A 19,700-nucleotide genomic window follows, 5' to 3' on the forward strand; every position below is an offset into this window, starting at 1 on the left:
ATTCACTTTAATCAAGTACTGGAATTCTAATTCGTATTTTCCTATGCAAACAAATCAGTTCTTGATTTTCTTTGATCTCTGATTCACTTTTATATACATAGATGGCGTTGTGTTTTTGATCTCCTCATTGTTCTGCTTTGTCATCATCACATATTACCCGATTACAGTTGGCTAAACTCTTCATTAAAGTGGGCGTTTATTGCAAGTAGCAGAAGGTTCTCAAAGATAACTTGACCTCTTAAGCTCCGTCTACACGAGGAGACATATCTCTGAACAAGTATCCCTCGCAGACATGTCCCCCGACAGCATTTGCATTTCATCTACACAAGGGTACTTGTATTAAAGTTCCTTTAAGCTACTACGCCAATCAGTGAAACTGAATGAAAAAATATAGAAAAAATATGGAAAATATTCTCTTTATAAAGAAGTCATGGAAATTAAGATCCAAAACAAATATTGCATCATAAATTAATTTTGTCAAAATAATAACAGAAACTCAAAAACGATTCGGCCCTTATTGTTTCACCAAGCTAAACGCTCAGAGTAGCCACTATTGTTTTTTGGAAACTTGATTTCCATACGAAATTTCATTGTCTGTCACCAAATACATCTTCGATGGCAATGTATTCCGTAATGAGCAATGACAAAGACTCCGCTGAGGCGCCGCAGACTTAAGTCTGATGCACTAGACATACAAAGTGTGACACACACACACACACACACACACAAAAAAAAAAAAAAAAAAAAAAAAAAAGAGACGAGAATAGTCCAATAAATCATTGGCCTTACAGAATCAGTTCTCCTTGCCATTATCATCTTCAAAGTAGTCCCCTGCAGCATGCACACACTTCTGCATCCGGTGCTGCCATTGCTGGTAACAGTTCTGGAACGAAGTTTTTGGAAGGCCCTTCAAGAGATTCTCCGTTTTCGCTTGAAACTTTTCAACTGTGGTAAAATGGGTTTTCCTTAAGCAAGATTTAACTTTAGGAAATAAAAAAAAAATCACATGGTGCAAAATCAGGTGAATAAGGAGGATGCCCCATCACAGTAATGTTTTTGCTGGTCAGAAACTGCTCGACAGATAGCGGTGTGAGCGGGACAGGCCGTGTGAGCGGGCGCATTGTCCTGGTGCAACAGCCATTTATCACTCTTCAATCGTGGTCTTTTTCCCCTAGTTTTTCACGAAGTCTTTTTAGTACTTCAATGTAGTACTGTTGATTAACAGTCTGACCATTGGAAGCGCACTCAATCACCAAGCTAAACGCTTGATCATCTTCCACACTGTCTCTTCCCCATAAAAACCGCTTATGCCATTCAAACACACGTATAGGAGACAAAGTTTCATCTCCATAAGCCTTGGTTAACATTTGAAATGTTTCCTCCGCGGCTGATTTCTGAAGTTTCACAAAAAACGTGACGTTGATCCGCTGTTCAGTTTTTGAATTAGACATTTTTCCGGAAAAATGCAGTTGCACGTGTTAACTCAATAATGCAGTACTTCCACTGGAGTGATCGGTTAAGTCGAAACTGGCCTTATGGATAGAGGAAGTGTGTGGCATTATTTCACCAAAACAGTTGTTGCTAACTCCACTCTTTTTTTTCAAGCTACACACCACTTAGTCTCGTTTTTTTTCGTCTCACACCTCGTATGTTTCCGTGTATAAAGACGGACTGACGCAGGCGCTGCAAACTTGCAGAGATATTCGTTGGGAGATATGTATTCCCTCGTATAGACGGGGTTTTACTCTGGCTATAGCTGCAGCTGCTACCAGTATTTGGTGGCAAAATGAAATGCAATAAAGTTGCTGAAAGCGCTTTCTTTCATTAATCCGTACGACAGTTTTCGTTGTTTTCTTGTATTCTAATTTTATTTGGAATATTATATTTTATTAACATATATGTGGGAAATCATAACATCCAATGCCAAATTAGAATACCAGATGACGTCATCAGTACAGCCCAACGCAATAAGAATCATCCCAGACAGCGCTGAGACCTGGTCGAGAGCGGAGTGCAGACGTGAGCAGACGGCTCATGCGTCTTCAAGAGTTTATGGAGCTGATTCTTCGTTTTAATTCTCACCTTTAGCTGTGACGACTTTCGATGATCATACTATTTAAAGCTATGCACGAATGTTTGTGTAAATGGACTACATCATTATATTAATCCTGCATACCGTTAACTTCATCTTTACTTCATTTACTTTTTTTACTTTTATTTCTTATGATTAAAATAAAGGTATGTACCATACCAAGATCCGTGCTCTCAATTCTCTGAGTTAAGCCAAATTCTACATATACTTGTATTATCACTACTCGAGCAATAAAAACAATCTTTAATTATTTAAAATTGTTACCTGCAGAGAAGAAAAAGCCATTTACAAATGAAACATAAACACATTAATACAGTAATTCTACTTCAAAATATTATATAAGAGGCGGATTTATTAGTATTATTAAAAGACAGAGCTCTTACTAGGCATTAGTTTGTTATGGAGGATTATGTATCTATTTTATAATCTAACACAGTGAACCCTCTTTAAAATGAGTCCTTTTTGAAAGTGGTCGATGTTATCCAATGGCAATGTTTATTTATACTCTTAGAAACAGTGACCACTCTCAAAAGTGACAGGCAAGAAAGCGTTTACTTGATTGAGGTTGATACATTTGATAGAATATGCGCTAATAAATTTTACAAAGTACGTTACTTTTACTTCCTTGTACGAAGTAAAAAGGAAGTATTGTAATCGCGAAAAGTTTCAGGCAACATATTTCAAGGAAAATATCCATTTTGACCTCTATCGAATGCAATTTAACGATGTTTTTGGGTGATATCTGTACGTAACGATAGAATAAAAGACTCTTTTCCTCCAAAAAAATTATAAAACTGCTTTAAATTTAATTCTGAAGAGAATTTTTCGTGGCGTCTGTACGAACGTATGTACGTATCTCGCATAACTCAAAAACGTTGAAAGCCTCAGAAACCTCAGAACGTTGAAATTTTGTATATAGGACTGCTATAACATGTAGATGTGCACCTCGTATTTTGGTTGCAATCGGCCGCACCTAACGTATATAAATATATTTATATATATATCCACTCTGTTACCTGGCTCAGTGATCTCAGTTTCTTTACTCTTATATGTTTGTAAATTGTATATTTTTTGCTTTAAAAATGATAGAATTATCTTGTTTTTATCTTCCGGTTAAGGCTTTTATGCCTTTCGTAATTTTGGAAGCAATATTTGTACAATTATCAACAATTTAAAAGCTGTTTAAGTGCGGTTAAGTTTTAAATAACATGGTGGACATATTTGTTTACATTTGAAACAGCAGAATTGTAGATTTGTTGCCAATCTAGAGAGACTAAGCTTCGCAACACAAAAATAACGCCTTCATTTATTATTGCGAATTAAATCATGCTTAATCCTTTCTGGAATTTTTTCGAGGAAATAAGTGTTTAAGATTTAGTTCGTAATTTTTAATGCAGATATTTTGAGTTTTTATGTATTTTTGCTTTCTCGCGAAGTGAGAACTGAATTAATTGAATGAGAAATACTAAATCGTCTGTGAAAAACTGTTTCTTTTCTGTTTTGTTTGCTTAATTTTTTTCATACATCGTTGTAGCTTTATTATAGTATTTGAATAGAACATGGGGCAATGATAATTCTTCAAATGATATAAATTTTGTGCATTCAGAGTGTCGTTATAGTAAACAAATATAGTGAATTTTAGAGAGTGCATTTATTCTACTGTGGTTTATGTGCTGTCGACGAAGTAGATTTAATTCAATCCAATCAATTTAAATGAAATTCAAGAAAAAATGCGTATAATTTAATATTCCGTACAAGGAAGTCATGTGGTGTACACATGTAGTGTACACACAACAGATTTTTATTTAATATATGCGATTGCACAGATTTAAATTCATCTATAATTAACATTTTTTGGCATAGTAAAATGAGCGCTTTCGTCGCGACCATCTTCTAGCAATCACGTTTATTAGCAGGAGAACGGTTAAATAGTTTAACACTGGAAATTCGACTCGGGTTGGAATACAGTAGAGGGATTTGCTTCATGTGTAGGGTGGATAAAAGCAAGTTTTCTTTAAAAAGTGTTTGCACAAAGGCATCCGTCCCCAAAGGCAGATAGCTCTCGAGTTATTTTGCCTCAATCAACTTATCTGAAAGTGATAAGCATATTTAGAAACATAAACAGACAGCGGTATGAACGATAAACTTTCTAAAACGATTATCTTACCAAAGACCAAAATTATTTAATTTCGTCAACGATCGTATTACAGAAGGTTCGTTACGTCTGAAGATTGGAATCGTTCGATTCCCTCAGTAAAATGTATACAGAAATTATTATCCCAAAAGGACTGTTGGTCTTGAAATGCGATTTTGAGTGGTCCAATGTGAATGCGTTGTTTCAGCTCACTTTTCATTTGAGTCTGTTGCCATTCGTAACAAATGTAAGATAGTATGCTTTCATATTTATTCTGTCTACTGTTAATTAACAAACTAAACTAACAAACAAAAACAACAGACGCGGTTCTTAAGAAGAAATTTATTTAATTTTTAATTTGATTGACTGAAATAAAAATAAAAATGCATTTAATTCATGATATATCTAATTAAAAGAAGCATTAAATATTTTAAAGAATTACTTTTTCCTTTTTAAAAATATAGAAGATATATAACGTTCCTGATGTTGGATATCAAAACAATGTACTTTGTATTTTGTATTTACTTTCCTTTAAATTATACTTATAATTTTACAATACTTATTACTTTTACATTTTGGCCACTAATAATTGTTGTTAGTTTGGTTTCATGAAAGTGGCAGCGGGGCAATTCATAGAATTAGGAAAATATATTTCTGTAGTTAGTTAGGCTTATTGAAGATTAATTATATGTTATATACCTGAGTGATGTTTTATTAAATAAATGAATACTTTAGAATATAGTAGTCTCTTTAGAGTCCGTGATACGCTGGTAGTGTAATAGTTTGACGCGTAAACGAACACCCATGTTAGTCTAAAAGCACGTTCAATATAATATCCTATAAAATGTTTCGTTATTCCATCTGGGCCATCTCTATAGATAATACCTACTGGTAAACCATATTAAGCTACAAAACAGCCCTCTTGGGCAATTTTTAAAATATGAACCCTTTCAGGCTTTTAGATTTTTTTATTTCAGAATTTGAACTTTTTTTTTTACGATTTTTTTATTTAAAGGTAAGGAAACCATAACGATGACCACCTCATTTGATTTGAAAATGCAAGAGGTGTTTTAATGGGGAACATTCGCTCTCGGGATAACATGCGATTAAATTTAGTGGAAATTATGTTCGACTAATGAAAAATCTCTTTGTTTTCATGTAAATTAAAATAAAAAAATTTGACAAAAAAAAAACTGGTCTGATGTTTGAAGTTGCTAGTATTTACTATATAAGATATTATTAGATGTGAAATGTACAGCTAACGGCACTGCACACGCAGACTTACTTCATCGAGCTCCGGATCCATGTTTTTGAGTCCTTTCTCCGACATATAAGTAGCAAAACCTTCATTTAACCAAAGATCATCCCACCATTTCATAGTCACTAGATTTCCAAACCACTGTAGAAAAACGTTTTAATCAATTATCTTTTACCTTTTAGTACATTATAGTAAATTAAATTTAAATTCTGACAGACGCTGTTTCCCAAACTTACCATATGTGCTATTTCATGTGCGATTAACTCAGACACTTGAAATCTACTTGCTATAGAAGAGATATTTTCACTAATCAAACCAGGTTCAGAGAAGGTAATTAAGCCCCAATTTTCCATAGCCCCTCCTCCATAGTCTGGAATTGCTATCATATCTGCAAAGAATACAAAAAAATTAGGCATTTTAAAAGTATATTTTTGAACCCTTCGGATCACTAAATTTTTCACTTAAAAATCTGTGTTTGAAAATTAAAAGCATTCTTTTTCTTTAATGAAACGAGTGTAAATTGGAAGTAAAACTGAAAAATTGCAAAAATTGAAAGTAAAATCCAACATATATTTTGTAAAAAAATAGCATAAAAATGTGAAAGCAAAATCCATTATATTTTAAACATCAGATCTCTCGATTTGATGCTTTAAACAAAAAACAAAATAAAAACTAGAAATATAAAGTCACATTATTAACACAATTTACTTAATTATTTAAAACTAGCCGAAGTACTCGATGCCAATTAAGTTAGATTGAGAGTAATGCATAACAACAGAGAGAACGATACCGTTGTAATCCTTCTCTAATGACAAAGCAAAAAATACGATTCAGAGTCATACATTTTTCACTCTGGTGTGATATGGAACGCACATCAAAAATTTCCATAGAAAAAAAAGCCAATTCTCTCTCATTATATCAGAAACAATGGCATTCGGTTTTTAATGATTTTCCTCTTTCTGAACAAATGGTCGTAAATGCTCTTCCATCCAGTATTTCACCTATATTTAATCGATTAAATGTGGCAAAAAATGCATCAGAAATCAATAACGCGAACAAATAAACAAACGCACAATCACAGAGGCATTCTTCTTTATATATATGTACATAGATTTTGTAAAAATCACAAATTTTTGATTAACAAACTCTACGATTTGAAAGCGAGCAGTAGCAACACTTTTCGAAATAAAGCATTTCAATCTTCAACGTGCTAGCAGCGGTTTTCAACCTTTTGGACTAACGCGTATCATCTAAACAAAAATTAAAAACCTTTAGTACCACTACTACAAAATACTACTACCATCACCATTCTTAAACAAAAGCTCAGATCGCATAAATTTACGACTGTTAGGGAAAAAATTAAATCAGGATGTTGGAGTTTTAATTTTTGAAATCAATAATTAAAAATACATTGCATCTTTGAGTACCACCGTTTGAGAACCCCTGCGCTAGACTGTTGCCACTCGGATAAATGAGTGCGAAAATTAGCGCTTTCATAATTTTTAATTAATTTTTCGGCTGATTAAAGTCGTACGAGGATGGGAATAGTCGAAATGGCTTCCCACAAATTTTTGGAATTGCGAATTATATATTTAGTGTTTGGCAATGGTATTTTTATTTCATCGTAAAACTTAGAAATTTTTTATTAACAAACTCTAGGATTTGAAAGCGAGCAGTGGCAACAACTTTCGAAATTAAGCAAATTTACATCTTCAGCTTGCGAGACTGTTGCCACTCGAAAAAACGAGGGCGGAAATTATCGTGTTTCCGAGTTTTTAATTAATATCTCTGATTTTATCTACTTTTTTTGGAAAAAAGTCGACGTCGACTTATTCCAGGACCCAGAAAAGAATTGTAGAAAGTTTGGTAACGATAGCCAAGTAGTGACTGAGTTATTAGAGGACAAACAAACATACTATGTATATATAGATTACAAAGGTAATTCAGTGAGAAATTAAAATATTATATCCTGTTTCTTTTCCGATTACAAAGAAAAGTTTGTTTTTAGTGTCACATTTGACAACTTAAAAATTTGTGGATTGCAGTTATTATTTAAACTAATTATGATTTTATATTGCATTAAACAGTTTTACATAATGCGCCTCCTACGAAGATTACAGATAGCCTTAGAGTATCACTCAAACGTCGTTGCTGAAGTTGTTCCGGACACTTGCAACTTATACATTTTCGGGGATGGCTAAACTCGTCGGTCATTTAGCCACCTTATCACCGAAAACGTTGTCCAAGGTGTACCGCAGGAGGCGACCGAAATATACCCATGTCAGGGGCGTAGCTAGAGGGGGGCAAGGGGGGGCATCTGTCGCGGGCGCAGAATCCAAGAAGCGCCAAACTGATGTTACGACATTTTAGAATTAAATGTTTTCCATCCTTGGCAACCAGTAGGGGACGCGAAATCTTCAGTTGTCCCTGGGCGCTGAAAACCCTAGCTACGGCTCTGGAAAACAGAAGTTCTGTCTTACTTTTGAGAAGAACATTCCGAGGGACGAACCCGAAAGTCTTCTATTTCCCTATCAGAAATCTCTTGAGAAGACTATCGGCTCGACCGTATCTGAAGTGCCCCCATGCAACAAAGGCACTATACATTTACAATCATTCATGTTTTCTCCGGGACTCGAACTCAGGTACAAGTGGCAACTGACTTACCTGCCACCGTGCCAATAGGGTGGGCTCAGCTCACTGAAAGGTTAATACCTCAAACGATATTCGCTTTTTAATATGAAGGATAATTATAAATGAACAATTATTAACACTCACCAAGTTTCTTTAAAGGAAAAGCAACATCAAAATATTTTTCATAATAGCTGAGCGTTTTACTCCCCATTTCTAATGCGTAACTTGTCTTCTCGATATGATGTGGTGCGGTATAAATCCTCAACTGCAAGGAACAAAATATAAATTACCCGTTATGCACGAGTTTATACAAGTAACTACTATTTTTACAATAAAAATAAATTTTCGCAAAATTTAAATACCCTGACTCCATTTTCTGTAATCGTTTCTTTAAATTTGAAATCACAGACAACCACTGCCAGAAGATAAGTTACCATGGGCACTGTTTTTTCAAATTTTGTCAATAGACGACCATTATCCAGCTCAACGATCTCCTAAAAATATAAAGTCAGGAAAGTTATAAGCGCAATAAAAACCTTTTGTATTTAATAGTTTGCTGATCTATTCATTACTAAATTAAAAAAATGATAATACATAGAATATGTGTTATGTTTTTCGAATGTTTATTTTTGATTTAATAATGAGTATTACTATGAATTAAATGCATGATTATTAAAATGCATGTCAATCTCATTTTTATTCAATTGAAATTCGTAAACTAAATATTGAACGTATTTTCTTATGCCATTCATATGTTAAGTTACAAACTAACACTGATGCTATTACAAAGAAGCAAAGTTTGCGATAACATCTATAGAACAAAGAAATAGTTCATTACTATCGTAGTTACCCTTTACTTTCCAAAACGTTTTTAAAGCATAGTATTTAAAATAAACATACAAGTTAAACTAATCGTATTCCATGAAAGATTTGAGTTGTGTCATCAATATTTAATAGCTGAAGACAGCTGCTCAATTACTGTTTCTTTTGAGTTTATCCTGTGTTGCTGGAGGATAAAGTTACATAAGAATTCTTAGCTGAAAATGAACAGTTCAGAGAATGACAGAGGACAATATTTCCTTGACAATTATGAATTCTACTTCCCGTTTTGGTTCCCGTTCAGCGTTAACCCTGGCCTGAAGGAAGGTATAGTTTTGGAATAATGTACTATAAATTCAGCTTTAGCTAATTAGAAATTAACCTGCACAAGATAATCTACAAAATATCGATTAGTTTATGGTTCTGAAAATGCAAACTGTAGCTCAAGCTTTACAAGTTAAAACAAAATTTTAATTTCTATAGAGATGTTCGCTAGATCCTTTCATCTGAATTTTAATAAGTATTAGATCCTATCACTCGCGGAACCCTAGACAATCATGGAAGCTCCAATAGGAAACCTGTTAATATGGTTTATATAAGTGTTATTTTATAAATAAGTGGACTAAGCCTTAATTTCAGAACAATATAGAAATAGAGAAAGACCGATTGTGCTAATTGATACGCTTGGCTGTTGAGATATTAAGTGATATTAACTGCAGATAATTAGTCCTTTATAACTACGATTATATGGCTGATTCTTGCGCAAGCAGTTTTATTCGCAATTAAATGTTGGACCCTCAAAACGTACGTAAATGAGTGCAGCGCTGAATTCCTGCATCACTCATACCAGTTGAGGTTTCCTTGAAATGTTTTGTTGAATCTTTTCAGTGATTATCGTGGATAAATCTTCATCAACTGGTTGCCGAAAGGCACCACAGTAAATGACTATGAAAGAGTGGAATATTTGAGGAAGAAAACTGAGGTCAATCGACCCAGAAGCCGTCTCGAGGCGTCATTCTTTTGCAGAAAAATGCAAGGCTGTATACAGTAGCTGACATTTTGCCAAAAATCGGGGAGTTCCGCTGGGATGTGCTACCCCATCCTCCATCTTCACCCTGTGCTTTTCATTGGTTCGGTCCAAAGAAGAGAGTCCAGAAAGGAAAGCGCTTAGTTTCGGATAACGAAGTGCAAAATGCATTCATTTCCTTCATGGATTCACAGTCACCCTTAAATGTTCTACAGAAAAGAATTCTCAGGGAAGTGTATTTGTCGTATCGTTATTGGAACAACCATTTATAATGTTGTAAGAGTCATTAGGTTATTTTAAAGTAGGAGATGGGACAAATATGCGGTGCCCTCGCCGGGACTTGAACCCTGGACCTCTTGAATATGCGTCGAGCATGATTCCAATCACACTACGAAGGCATGCGGAATGGAGGAAGAAAATACCCTATAATATATCAAATAAAAATCATTTCTAGAATTAAGATAATAAAGTGCATCTATTTATCAAGCAATTCATATATTATACATACTATATGCTTATACTGCATGCATTACATATTTATATGCTGTGTGTGTTATATTATTCAATTATATAAAAATTCGAACTCTTTCGAATGTTTTCTGTAAGAAATAAAATCTTTCAAAGGGTTATATTTTTAATGCTTTTTTAGATGTTTAATGTTTTATTATTTACCTTTTTACATAACATATTGTACAGTAGTTTCATACCTGCTCACTGAAGTTTTCTTATAATGTCATAAATATCATTAGAAAATCACAGAAATATCTGTGCTTAGATCATCGCATTTGAATAACTGAATGCCATTTTATATAAAAAACGCTATAAAAATATTCGTCTTAAAAGCGCTTCATATGACAGCTTTGAACTAATTGAACTTAACGTGTCAGTAATTTGTCTATGTTAAACAACGCGCAAGCAATTGTTTTGCTCTTTGACAGACGAACTACATGGGTTATTTCATAAGCTTGGACAACTACGAGAATATCTTTTAAGTTTACGCTTATTGAACCATTTTTAAAATTAAGAACATAGCTGCATGATCAATCATTCAAGAGATATTTTATCTTATAAACTTTTCGAGAAGCACTGCATAATTTATATGTTGATTTTGAATCTATTACATGTTAAATTTAATCTTCATGTATCATTTTCTTAAATTCTTCATTTGGTTAATTAAAAAACATTTTATTTTATTTTTAGACAGAAAATTTTAGCAGACGACTAAGAATGATTTTTTTAAATGATTTATCTTCTACTTAATTAAGAATTTTGTTTGCTCTGTTTTAGATTGATTTAAATTCTTATTTGTAAATATTTTTTTTTCCAAACGCAGGTGAAAGAGATTTAAATTAATCACTGCATGCAAACATGGATTTCCTCGAATGAAAGGATTATTTACAAGAATATTGACTTATATGCTATAAAATAATGAATATAATTGAGGCAGATGTGATATAATTAAACTAAAGAACCTCAATAAAATCTCGAAAGTTTCCAAAATATATGTACCTCCGCCATTGTATTGGAGAGAGCGAAATAGCTAGCATTATGAATGATTTGGACAGTAAATGTTGATTTAAATATCGGCTCGTCAAAACAAGGAAAGGCTCTCCTTGCTGCTATGGCTTCGAACTGCGTTACAGCTAAATATCTGAAAAAAAAAAAAAAAGGTATATCGATTTTAAATTGGTTAAATCACTATATTATTATTAATAATAATGGAAATAAGTAAAATAAATGGTTATATCAATATACGTACTATATCCACTTGATATTTCTACGCATGAAGATTTCACTTTAATTAAATGTATGATTATAATATTCATACTTAAATGCTCATTTTTAATGCAGCAGGTGATAGTTATAATTACTACAAATTCTTTTTATTTGACATGAGTATTATCTAGTTGACTAATACATCTTGATCAACCTTTTATTTGAGAAATAGTTTTAGTTCTCAGGTATCATATATTAAAACACTAGTTTATGGTGATTGTGTCATAGTCCATTCGTAAAACTCTGAAAAATGCTTTTGAAAGCAGACTAATAAAATATGTTCTTCTACGTATTGCATGGATGTTCCAACAAGCCCTACTCTAACTCGTAAGTTGTTTTTATTCCATTTTTTATCTCCAGAATAAACTGCGCTTTGGAATTTCGGCAGCATTTACAATAAGCCGTCTAAAGCGTGGAAATAATGAAAAAATACAATACTAATTTTCGTTTCTGTAATCAGCGGTTTCGAGTTATGCCAGTACACTTATTTATTACTATAGTTCAATAATATATTTGATTATTTGAAACAAATATGTAAAATAAATTTTATAATGTTATAAGTAAGTGCATGCAATCTTGTCATATGTCCTTGTTTGCTGACATATGCCTTTCAATTGTAGAGATGATAGTATATAGCTAGCAAATGAAAGATCTTGGATTCGATTTCCAGTGTTGGCCCAGTTGATTTTTTAAGATTTCGGCTCACAACAAACCAGATACCCCTACTATATATTGCTTTTCCCTTTAAAACGTACTTAGAAATCTAATATTTTGACAGTATAAGTGAACAAACAGAAAAATGATGTATTAAGCTAACTGCCACAAAACAGCAGTTTTCAACAGACCGCTGTCCAAATTGCGAATTTTCCTATCTATTTGTTGTTTGTCAAGATGAAAATAATAACAGAAAAGACAAACTCATTGTGCCTAAATTAATATATATAAAAGTTTTTTACATTAACGGACAAAACAATTATACATACTTTCTTTCTTTTGAATCAGGATCCACATACGAACTCTTGTACAGTCCTTTTAAAGAGAGTGTTAAGGGTCCTTCAAACTGGAAAAATAGTTTATATCTACCAGGTGGCACTTTATCGCTAACTTTCAATACAAGGTAGTTATTCTCTTCATATGGAAATACATCTTCTAACATCAAAAGTGAATCATCTAAGGCGAATCTTACTTCAGACCTGGTGACATTTAAATCCAGCACATGTACCAAAAAGCAGTCTGTTGGTTTTTGCACATTTACTGTAATTGTTACAGTACCATTAAAGGTATCTGCTTCCAGCATCGGATAAAGAAGAATTTCGTAGTGCTCTGGTTTAATATGAGATGGTAGGCGATAGTAATACCATGGTGCTGTTCCTTCTACTTCCAGCCATGATTTTACTCTTTGTTTGTAAGTCTTAAGCCATTTGATATTGTTCTGGACATTCTCCAAAGCCTGCTGGCGTTTTCGTTTCCCTGCACCAGCGTCTGGGTATTTAGCAAAGAAAGCTTTCATCTGTTGAGAAATTCAAAATGTGACTTAAAGTTAACACATAAAATATTAGGAAAATAAAAAAAAATAATGAAAAGTTTAAAATAGATGATAAAAAATTAATGAAAAGTTTCCCATAGTAAAACTATGATACTATGGAAAGGTAGGCTACAGTTTATAGATTAATTGATGAATTGAAAAAAAACTACATTCTGTGCCATTCTAGAAATAGTATAGGAGTTTTACATAAAAGAAAAGCATAATTTTTTTTAACAACTCTGTTTTGGAAAAGAGAAGGTCATTTCTGTTGCAAGAGTATGAGTTAGTAGAATGAAAGAAAAATCCCTAAAAATAGTCAAATGTAAAACTGTAGCTGTTTGGTCTAAAAAAAGAAAAATTCTAAAGAAAGTTCGAAACACTTTTCTTTCCATTGACAAATCAATTATTTTTTGTTAAATCCATGTACTAAAATCCTAAAAAATATTTTGATTTATCCTTTTATTTCTAACTGTATTGTGAGTTTAAATTGACGATGATAACTTCTTTACACTCAGATTCACTTACACTAACTTAAAATATTTTGGTGGACTCAGGAAACGCGCGTAAATTAAAACAGATCTTGCATAGGGAAACGCAGAAGCAATTGTGTGAAGTACATAGAAGAATCTTACCTCTTGCAATTCTAAATCCGATGTAAAGTAACTACAAACTTTTTTTACTGCTAGTCCAAGATAGCGGTCATTTAATGTGAACCTAAAATGTACAATAGATTTAAGTACATAAAAAGTAAAAAAGTTAAAAAATTTAATGTATATTAAAAAGAGAAATATTTAGCTTACTTCTCCACTAATACTGGCCACTTTTCTTTTATAAAATTCCACACGAAAGGCCGACCTACAGGATTACCTGCAATATAGCTTAATACGGCAAAGAAATCCTGCCTTCGAATTTTTGTATCATCCATTGCATATTCTAAATACCTGACAGAAACAAAAAATGCATATATATATATGAATAAATAAATAAATAAATAAATAAATAAAAAGCAGTTCAAAACCTAATCCAATTGCGCGCTGAAAGCCATATACGGAAAACCAAAAAATAGAAATAGAGTGGCAAACTGCATGAAAGGAGCAAAACATGCCGAAACGAAAAATAAAAAGGAAATTTACACCTTTCGCTGCATCGTCATAAGGGGGTTAGTGCGACGAAAAAAAGTAAATAAAACAGCTTGTTTCTGAATTAAAAAAGACACAAATTAGAGTTCAGAAAAGCAGTCAAAGTAATCTGTGTCTCTGTCAGGAGAGTAATGCCAAAATTCTAAAATTAGAGCAGTAAAAAAAATGCTTAAAATATTATTTTGAATAGACTGAATCCCCCCCCGAAAAAAAAAATGTAAATACAAGCAATCCAATACAGAAAAAATAAAAGCATGAAAATTTTAAAGCCACACACGCAGGATTAAGCTTTTTAAAAAATTATAGCATCGAAATCATAAAGATAAAAACTTTAAAATCTAATGATAATTGCTATTTTTTCAATTTGAGTGGGTCGAGTAAAAAAAAAAAAAAAAAAAAAAAAAAAAAAAAAAAAAATCCAAAATATAAAAAAATAATAAACAAAAATTAGACCTAAAAAATAAAATATAAAAGGAGGAGTTTATTCTTAAAGTATGTCACGTTAGAGCAACAAATATTTGAAATTAAAAAATGTGTTAGATTATTGTTTGTAAATTAACAAAATACAGTTGCTAGGTCTAAAATTTTCTAAATTATATGAACTAGGAATTTAAAATAATCATATATTCAAAGGATTATGTAAAATTTTTTATAAAATTATACTTTAATATTAATGCAGAAATATTTGGATAAAAAACTGGTAGACTTAGAAAACTAAAGAATTAAGTTCAATTTCATTTATCAGCATCTTTTAAATTTTGGTACGAAACGTGTACGGCTTTAAAATACTTGTACGGCTGCTCCATTATTTGATCTTTTTGTTACTAGCAAAGAGAATAGTCATCATTTATTAGCTCAAAAACTAGCGGCGAGATTAACTTGCATTACCGATAGTTGAGAAATTCACTGCTTGAATTGTTCACATAAGTATTTCAACTTACCTCCTAACTACCCGAAACAGCATTCTATTTATTCATAACAAATTACTCATTTGCAAGTCTATTTCGCATCCCATGCTCTGCTATGCTTTTCTGAAGAAAAAATATTAGCATAAATTTATATAGAATTTTATTATAATAAATCTTAAGTTAGTTGAGATACTATTTCCAAGCTTTGTATTTTTTGATTCGGGCTAGGGTTCGCGCAGGTACCCGGATGTCTTAAATGAAAATGCCCTATGAAAATTTTACAACAATTTTGGACATAATTTTATTGACCTGTGAATAAGATACGGAACTCGGACGTGAGCGAGACCATACAATAAAGTTTTTCGCTCAGGAGGAGATTCTTCCTTAAGGAACTTGTTCCACATGTAATTCCAATGTTCTTCCCTTCCGATTTCGGCCATGCCATAGTGGTATACCAAACTTCTCAAGTTCGACGGAATTCTAGAATAAAAATAAGACACGTTAGCTTTAATTCATGTACATTTAAGTCATTATGTATATTATAGTCAAAAATATCAAGAGATATAAATGTAGAAATTTTCGATTAAATTTTTTCGACCTATTGAGAGTTTGAAGTTATATAAAACATTATTCCATATCTTAACTAAATCTCTCATTTATAAATGTTATTTCCTAAACTTTTTGTAAATGATATATTCATTGACTGGATTGGACTGAAATTGAATTACTGGGATGCAAGCGAAGACTGTCTTCTTAAGAAGAAGAATGCTTTCGTGGAGCGCTTTCTAAGGGAATCTGGTTCCTATTCCAATTGGCTATGAGGAAAATCACAAAAATTCCATGCAGCCGGCTGAGCACTTTCACTAGAACATTTCCGTAACAGATGAATTATATCAAATCTGTCTCTGCAGATCTCATAAGGATGTCATATACGCGTATCATATGGGGAATATCGATACATGTTTCGAGGAACGACGATTTTTTATACGTATATTCCTGTAATTTCAATTACGTCATAAAATATTTGCGTGAGAGAGAAATTCTAATCAAATATTTAAATTCATCAGCAGAAATACCGTCAAATTAACATATTTTGTTTTGCATGTAGAAGAAAAATACACATTTTAATCAGTATTTTGAAAAGGACTATTAAAATATATTCTTATTTGAATTAATTATTTGTCTTCAGTATGACGACAGGGAAAGATAAGGGAAGTAAAACAAAAGGAAAGCAGACAAAATAACAAAGAAAAAAAAATAATAAAGCGCTGGATCCATTCTGGTAGCAAGAAAATTTCTTTCTCTTTTTTTTATTACTGCTGATCAGGAAGAAGGGAAGGATTACTTTCATTAACGCATACAACGCGTCTCTTATTTATGATACGTTATGTTATTACCTACCTTCTTCTTCCTCAGCCAAATATTAAAGTGCGTTAAAGAACTTAATAGGAACTTGTTTTTGTGATTTATATCATGCATATGTGTCTACATGTATATATGTTGCTTTTTCTTTTCATTTTCTTTTTTACATTTTCGTTGCTTAACCCTCTCACTGCGTACTTTTTTTTTAAATCAAAGTACGTTCAAAAATTGCGTATTTTTTTATTACATATTTATTTTATAAAATACAAAGATAAAACATATACAATAATGAAAATATTTGCATAATGTAATATTTTGCATATCAATTTTGCACCACTGTCGAATTTTGCACGTTTTCAATAGAAACTGAATTTTCAGATTCATCACTATCTGCAAAGGAATCCAAGAAATTCTCACCAGTTTCGCTATCTGCGATTCCAGCGCTCTGATACGCCATCTAGTGGCTAAAAGGTGGAAACATTAAAAATCGGTATTTACTTTTGACAATACTACGTAGTTTGTGAAGCGTGTTGTGATCGAAAAGTAATTAAACGTTTATTTTTTATTGTTGTGGGCATTATGTGTTTAGTCGTTTTAACCACTTGTAAGACAAATCTAAAGAAAATGCAATATCATGTAATCAAAAGTTAACTATATGTTATATACCAGGATTGCTTTCTCAAGTACTGAAGGATAGGTAATACTTAATTTGCTTTTTTTTTTTTTTTTTTTTTTAGTTTTTTTAAATGTTTGGTCATGGTATCATTCATTGTATGTATTTTCTATAATACACAAATAATACTAATATTTCTATTACAAGTGTCGTTTTTAATTTTTAAGTGCTTTGCTTGTTGATATTCTCAAAATTGCATCTGATAATTAGTGCTATTATGGTTATAATAGATATAAATACAATAGACGAATATAATAGATCAATATATTTTTTATATATATTGATTCAATATCATTTTTATGGAAAAAAAAAAGACACTTTTGACTGCACAGATTTTCTGGAAATCCCAAGTTAAATACATATGAAATCATTTGTTTACAATCAGTGAACGTTAAAATAAGCTACCTGTCGCAATACAATAAAACAGTGGCACAATTTCCTACAACAGCCAACAGTTCCTCCTTTACATGAACAAGAATTTTTTTATTATTTTATTTTACTTTTCCTTTTTAACGATGAAATGTCCTTCCATTTCATGCGATCAGGACGCTATACAACTTATCCTTAAATAGGAAGCCAAAATTTGTAAATTGGATTTTTCAAGTAAAATTCCGTGCATTACCAAATGATCCGCTTTTTAAAATTCTCCCTGCTTCAGTAACACAGTGAGAATTTACGCCTCTTTGAACAAAATCAAACATTTCGGAAAAGCTAAGCAACTCCATTTTTGAATGTACGAAGTCAGATCACAAATCAAAATACCGGCTTTTATCCGCCACATTAATGTGTAAAAGCGCCACCTATAGGTGAATTGAATCGCGGATAACTATCTTCAATATACTTGAATCAGAGTCACAACTACTATCAATGTTGGAAATATCGTCAGGAATATAGGTTATATCACTCGCGAAACGCTTCCTGCCAGACATCTTTCAGCTCTGAAAAGCGCGCCCAAAATGCTACATTACGTATTCTTGTAATATTTGGCAGATGGTAACTAACGCCATCTGTTAGTCCACATCTAAGTAAACAATTAAACACCACAGAAAAGCCGAAAGGAAACCTTGAACGGGAAAGAGCGCGTTGCACAGTTAAATAGACGGCAAAAATTCATCCCCGCGGAAATCGTGGGTTGCGCAAATTTTGCTACTTCTACGTTGTCCGTGGAAATCGCGGGATGCGCAGCGAGAGGATTAAGCTATAAAATAAGAAATATGAATAACTAATGTCTCGCGAAAGACAAATCTTGTTTTTCAAATTTACATTATAATTGTTTTTAGCCCAAAGGGACAATTTGTCCAGAAGGGCTATTAGTTTCGTTTTCGCATTTTGCGTTGATTCACTGTAAATGGCGAATTACTTTTTGAATTGTTGCCACCAAATATTAGAGCCCTGTATCATATTTAAAGAAATTAAATAACGAAGAATCTGCATAAATATAGGTGTGTTTCTCGCATTGTGATAAAACAACGATACCTAGAGGAGAATGGGACTATTCGCCGTCAAGACACATTTTTCTTTACACGACTGTACTATATCTTGCCATATTATATTAAGTTGATTTCGTTTAATAATTCTGTTTAGTTTAATAATTCAATTTAATTTAATAAAAATTTGATACAATTTTTTTTGCACAATTTTATACAGATACAACGTTAAACATGAAATATTAATTTTAAGAGAGTAATGTGCTGACACGATTGCAAAGTAATTCCTTTTTCAATTCAGATTTCATAAAAATGACAATTTCCTGCTTGCAGAGTGACTTTTGTAATTAAACACATCTTATAAAATTACTAAAATATTAACTAGAACTAATGACTTTTTTCTGAAAAGAATTTGTTTGAAAGGGTTTTCTCAGTGTGATAATTAAATATATTATATGTATACAATAGTGTTACAATAAAAAATTGTTAATTTCTTGCTTTCCTGCTTGCATGAGTGATTCCTCTGAACTAGCCGATTAAAATTTCAAGAAATTTTGTCGAATCATGTAAATATTGTACTTTCATAATTTTAAAATCAATAATATAAGTTCTGTTATATCAGAGGTTTAGCCGCAGTTCTCTTTGACATAATTTTTTAACTGTAATTTCTTTATATCTCATACTCGTAAACAACTATATACATTTCAAGCAACCTTTATTAAGTATACAAAAAGTAAAGAGAATTATTTAACTAAACAAATTTAATAAGAGTATAATACGGCAAGATACAATACAGTTATGCAAAGGGAAATATGTCTTGACGGCGAAACTTCCCGTCGGCGAAACGACCACGGTGAAATGACGACGGCGAAAAGTCCTAGACCTTACCTAGATCCATCAAATTTTGAATAGAGTACGTTTCCACCCGA

General features: G+C 32.2%; 1 protein-coding gene across 1 annotated transcript in view; it reads right to left on the reverse strand.

The window, feature by feature from the left end:
• Nucleotides 1-19,700, reverse strand: part of LOC118205807 (uncharacterized) — a 425,653-nt gene that overhangs the window by 156,557 nt on the left and 249,396 nt on the right. Inside the window, exons 16-24 of the mRNA XM_085825092.1 lie at nt 15,619-15,789; nt 14,063-14,203; nt 13,895-13,976; nt 12,721-13,247; nt 11,471-11,612; nt 8,478-8,609; nt 8,260-8,380; nt 5,721-5,872; nt 5,512-5,625 (exon numbers count right to left, since the gene is read on the reverse strand). Coding sequence (XP_085681218.1) covers nt 5,512-5,625; nt 5,721-5,872; nt 8,260-8,380; nt 8,478-8,609; nt 11,471-11,612; nt 12,721-13,247; nt 13,895-13,976; nt 14,063-14,203; nt 15,619-15,789 — 1,582 coding nt within the window. The remainder of the gene's footprint in view (nt 1-5,511; nt 5,626-5,720; nt 5,873-8,259; nt 8,381-8,477; nt 8,610-11,470; nt 11,613-12,720; nt 13,248-13,894; nt 13,977-14,062; nt 14,204-15,618; nt 15,790-19,700) is intronic.

The sequence above is a fragment of the Stegodyphus dumicola genome, chromosome 1 (assembly GCF_044657685.1).
Source record: "Stegodyphus dumicola isolate Sdum_Otavi_A_Nest chromosome 1, ASM4465768v1".
Classification (NCBI taxonomy): Eukaryota; Metazoa; Arthropoda; class Arachnida; order Araneae; family Eresidae; genus Stegodyphus; species Stegodyphus dumicola.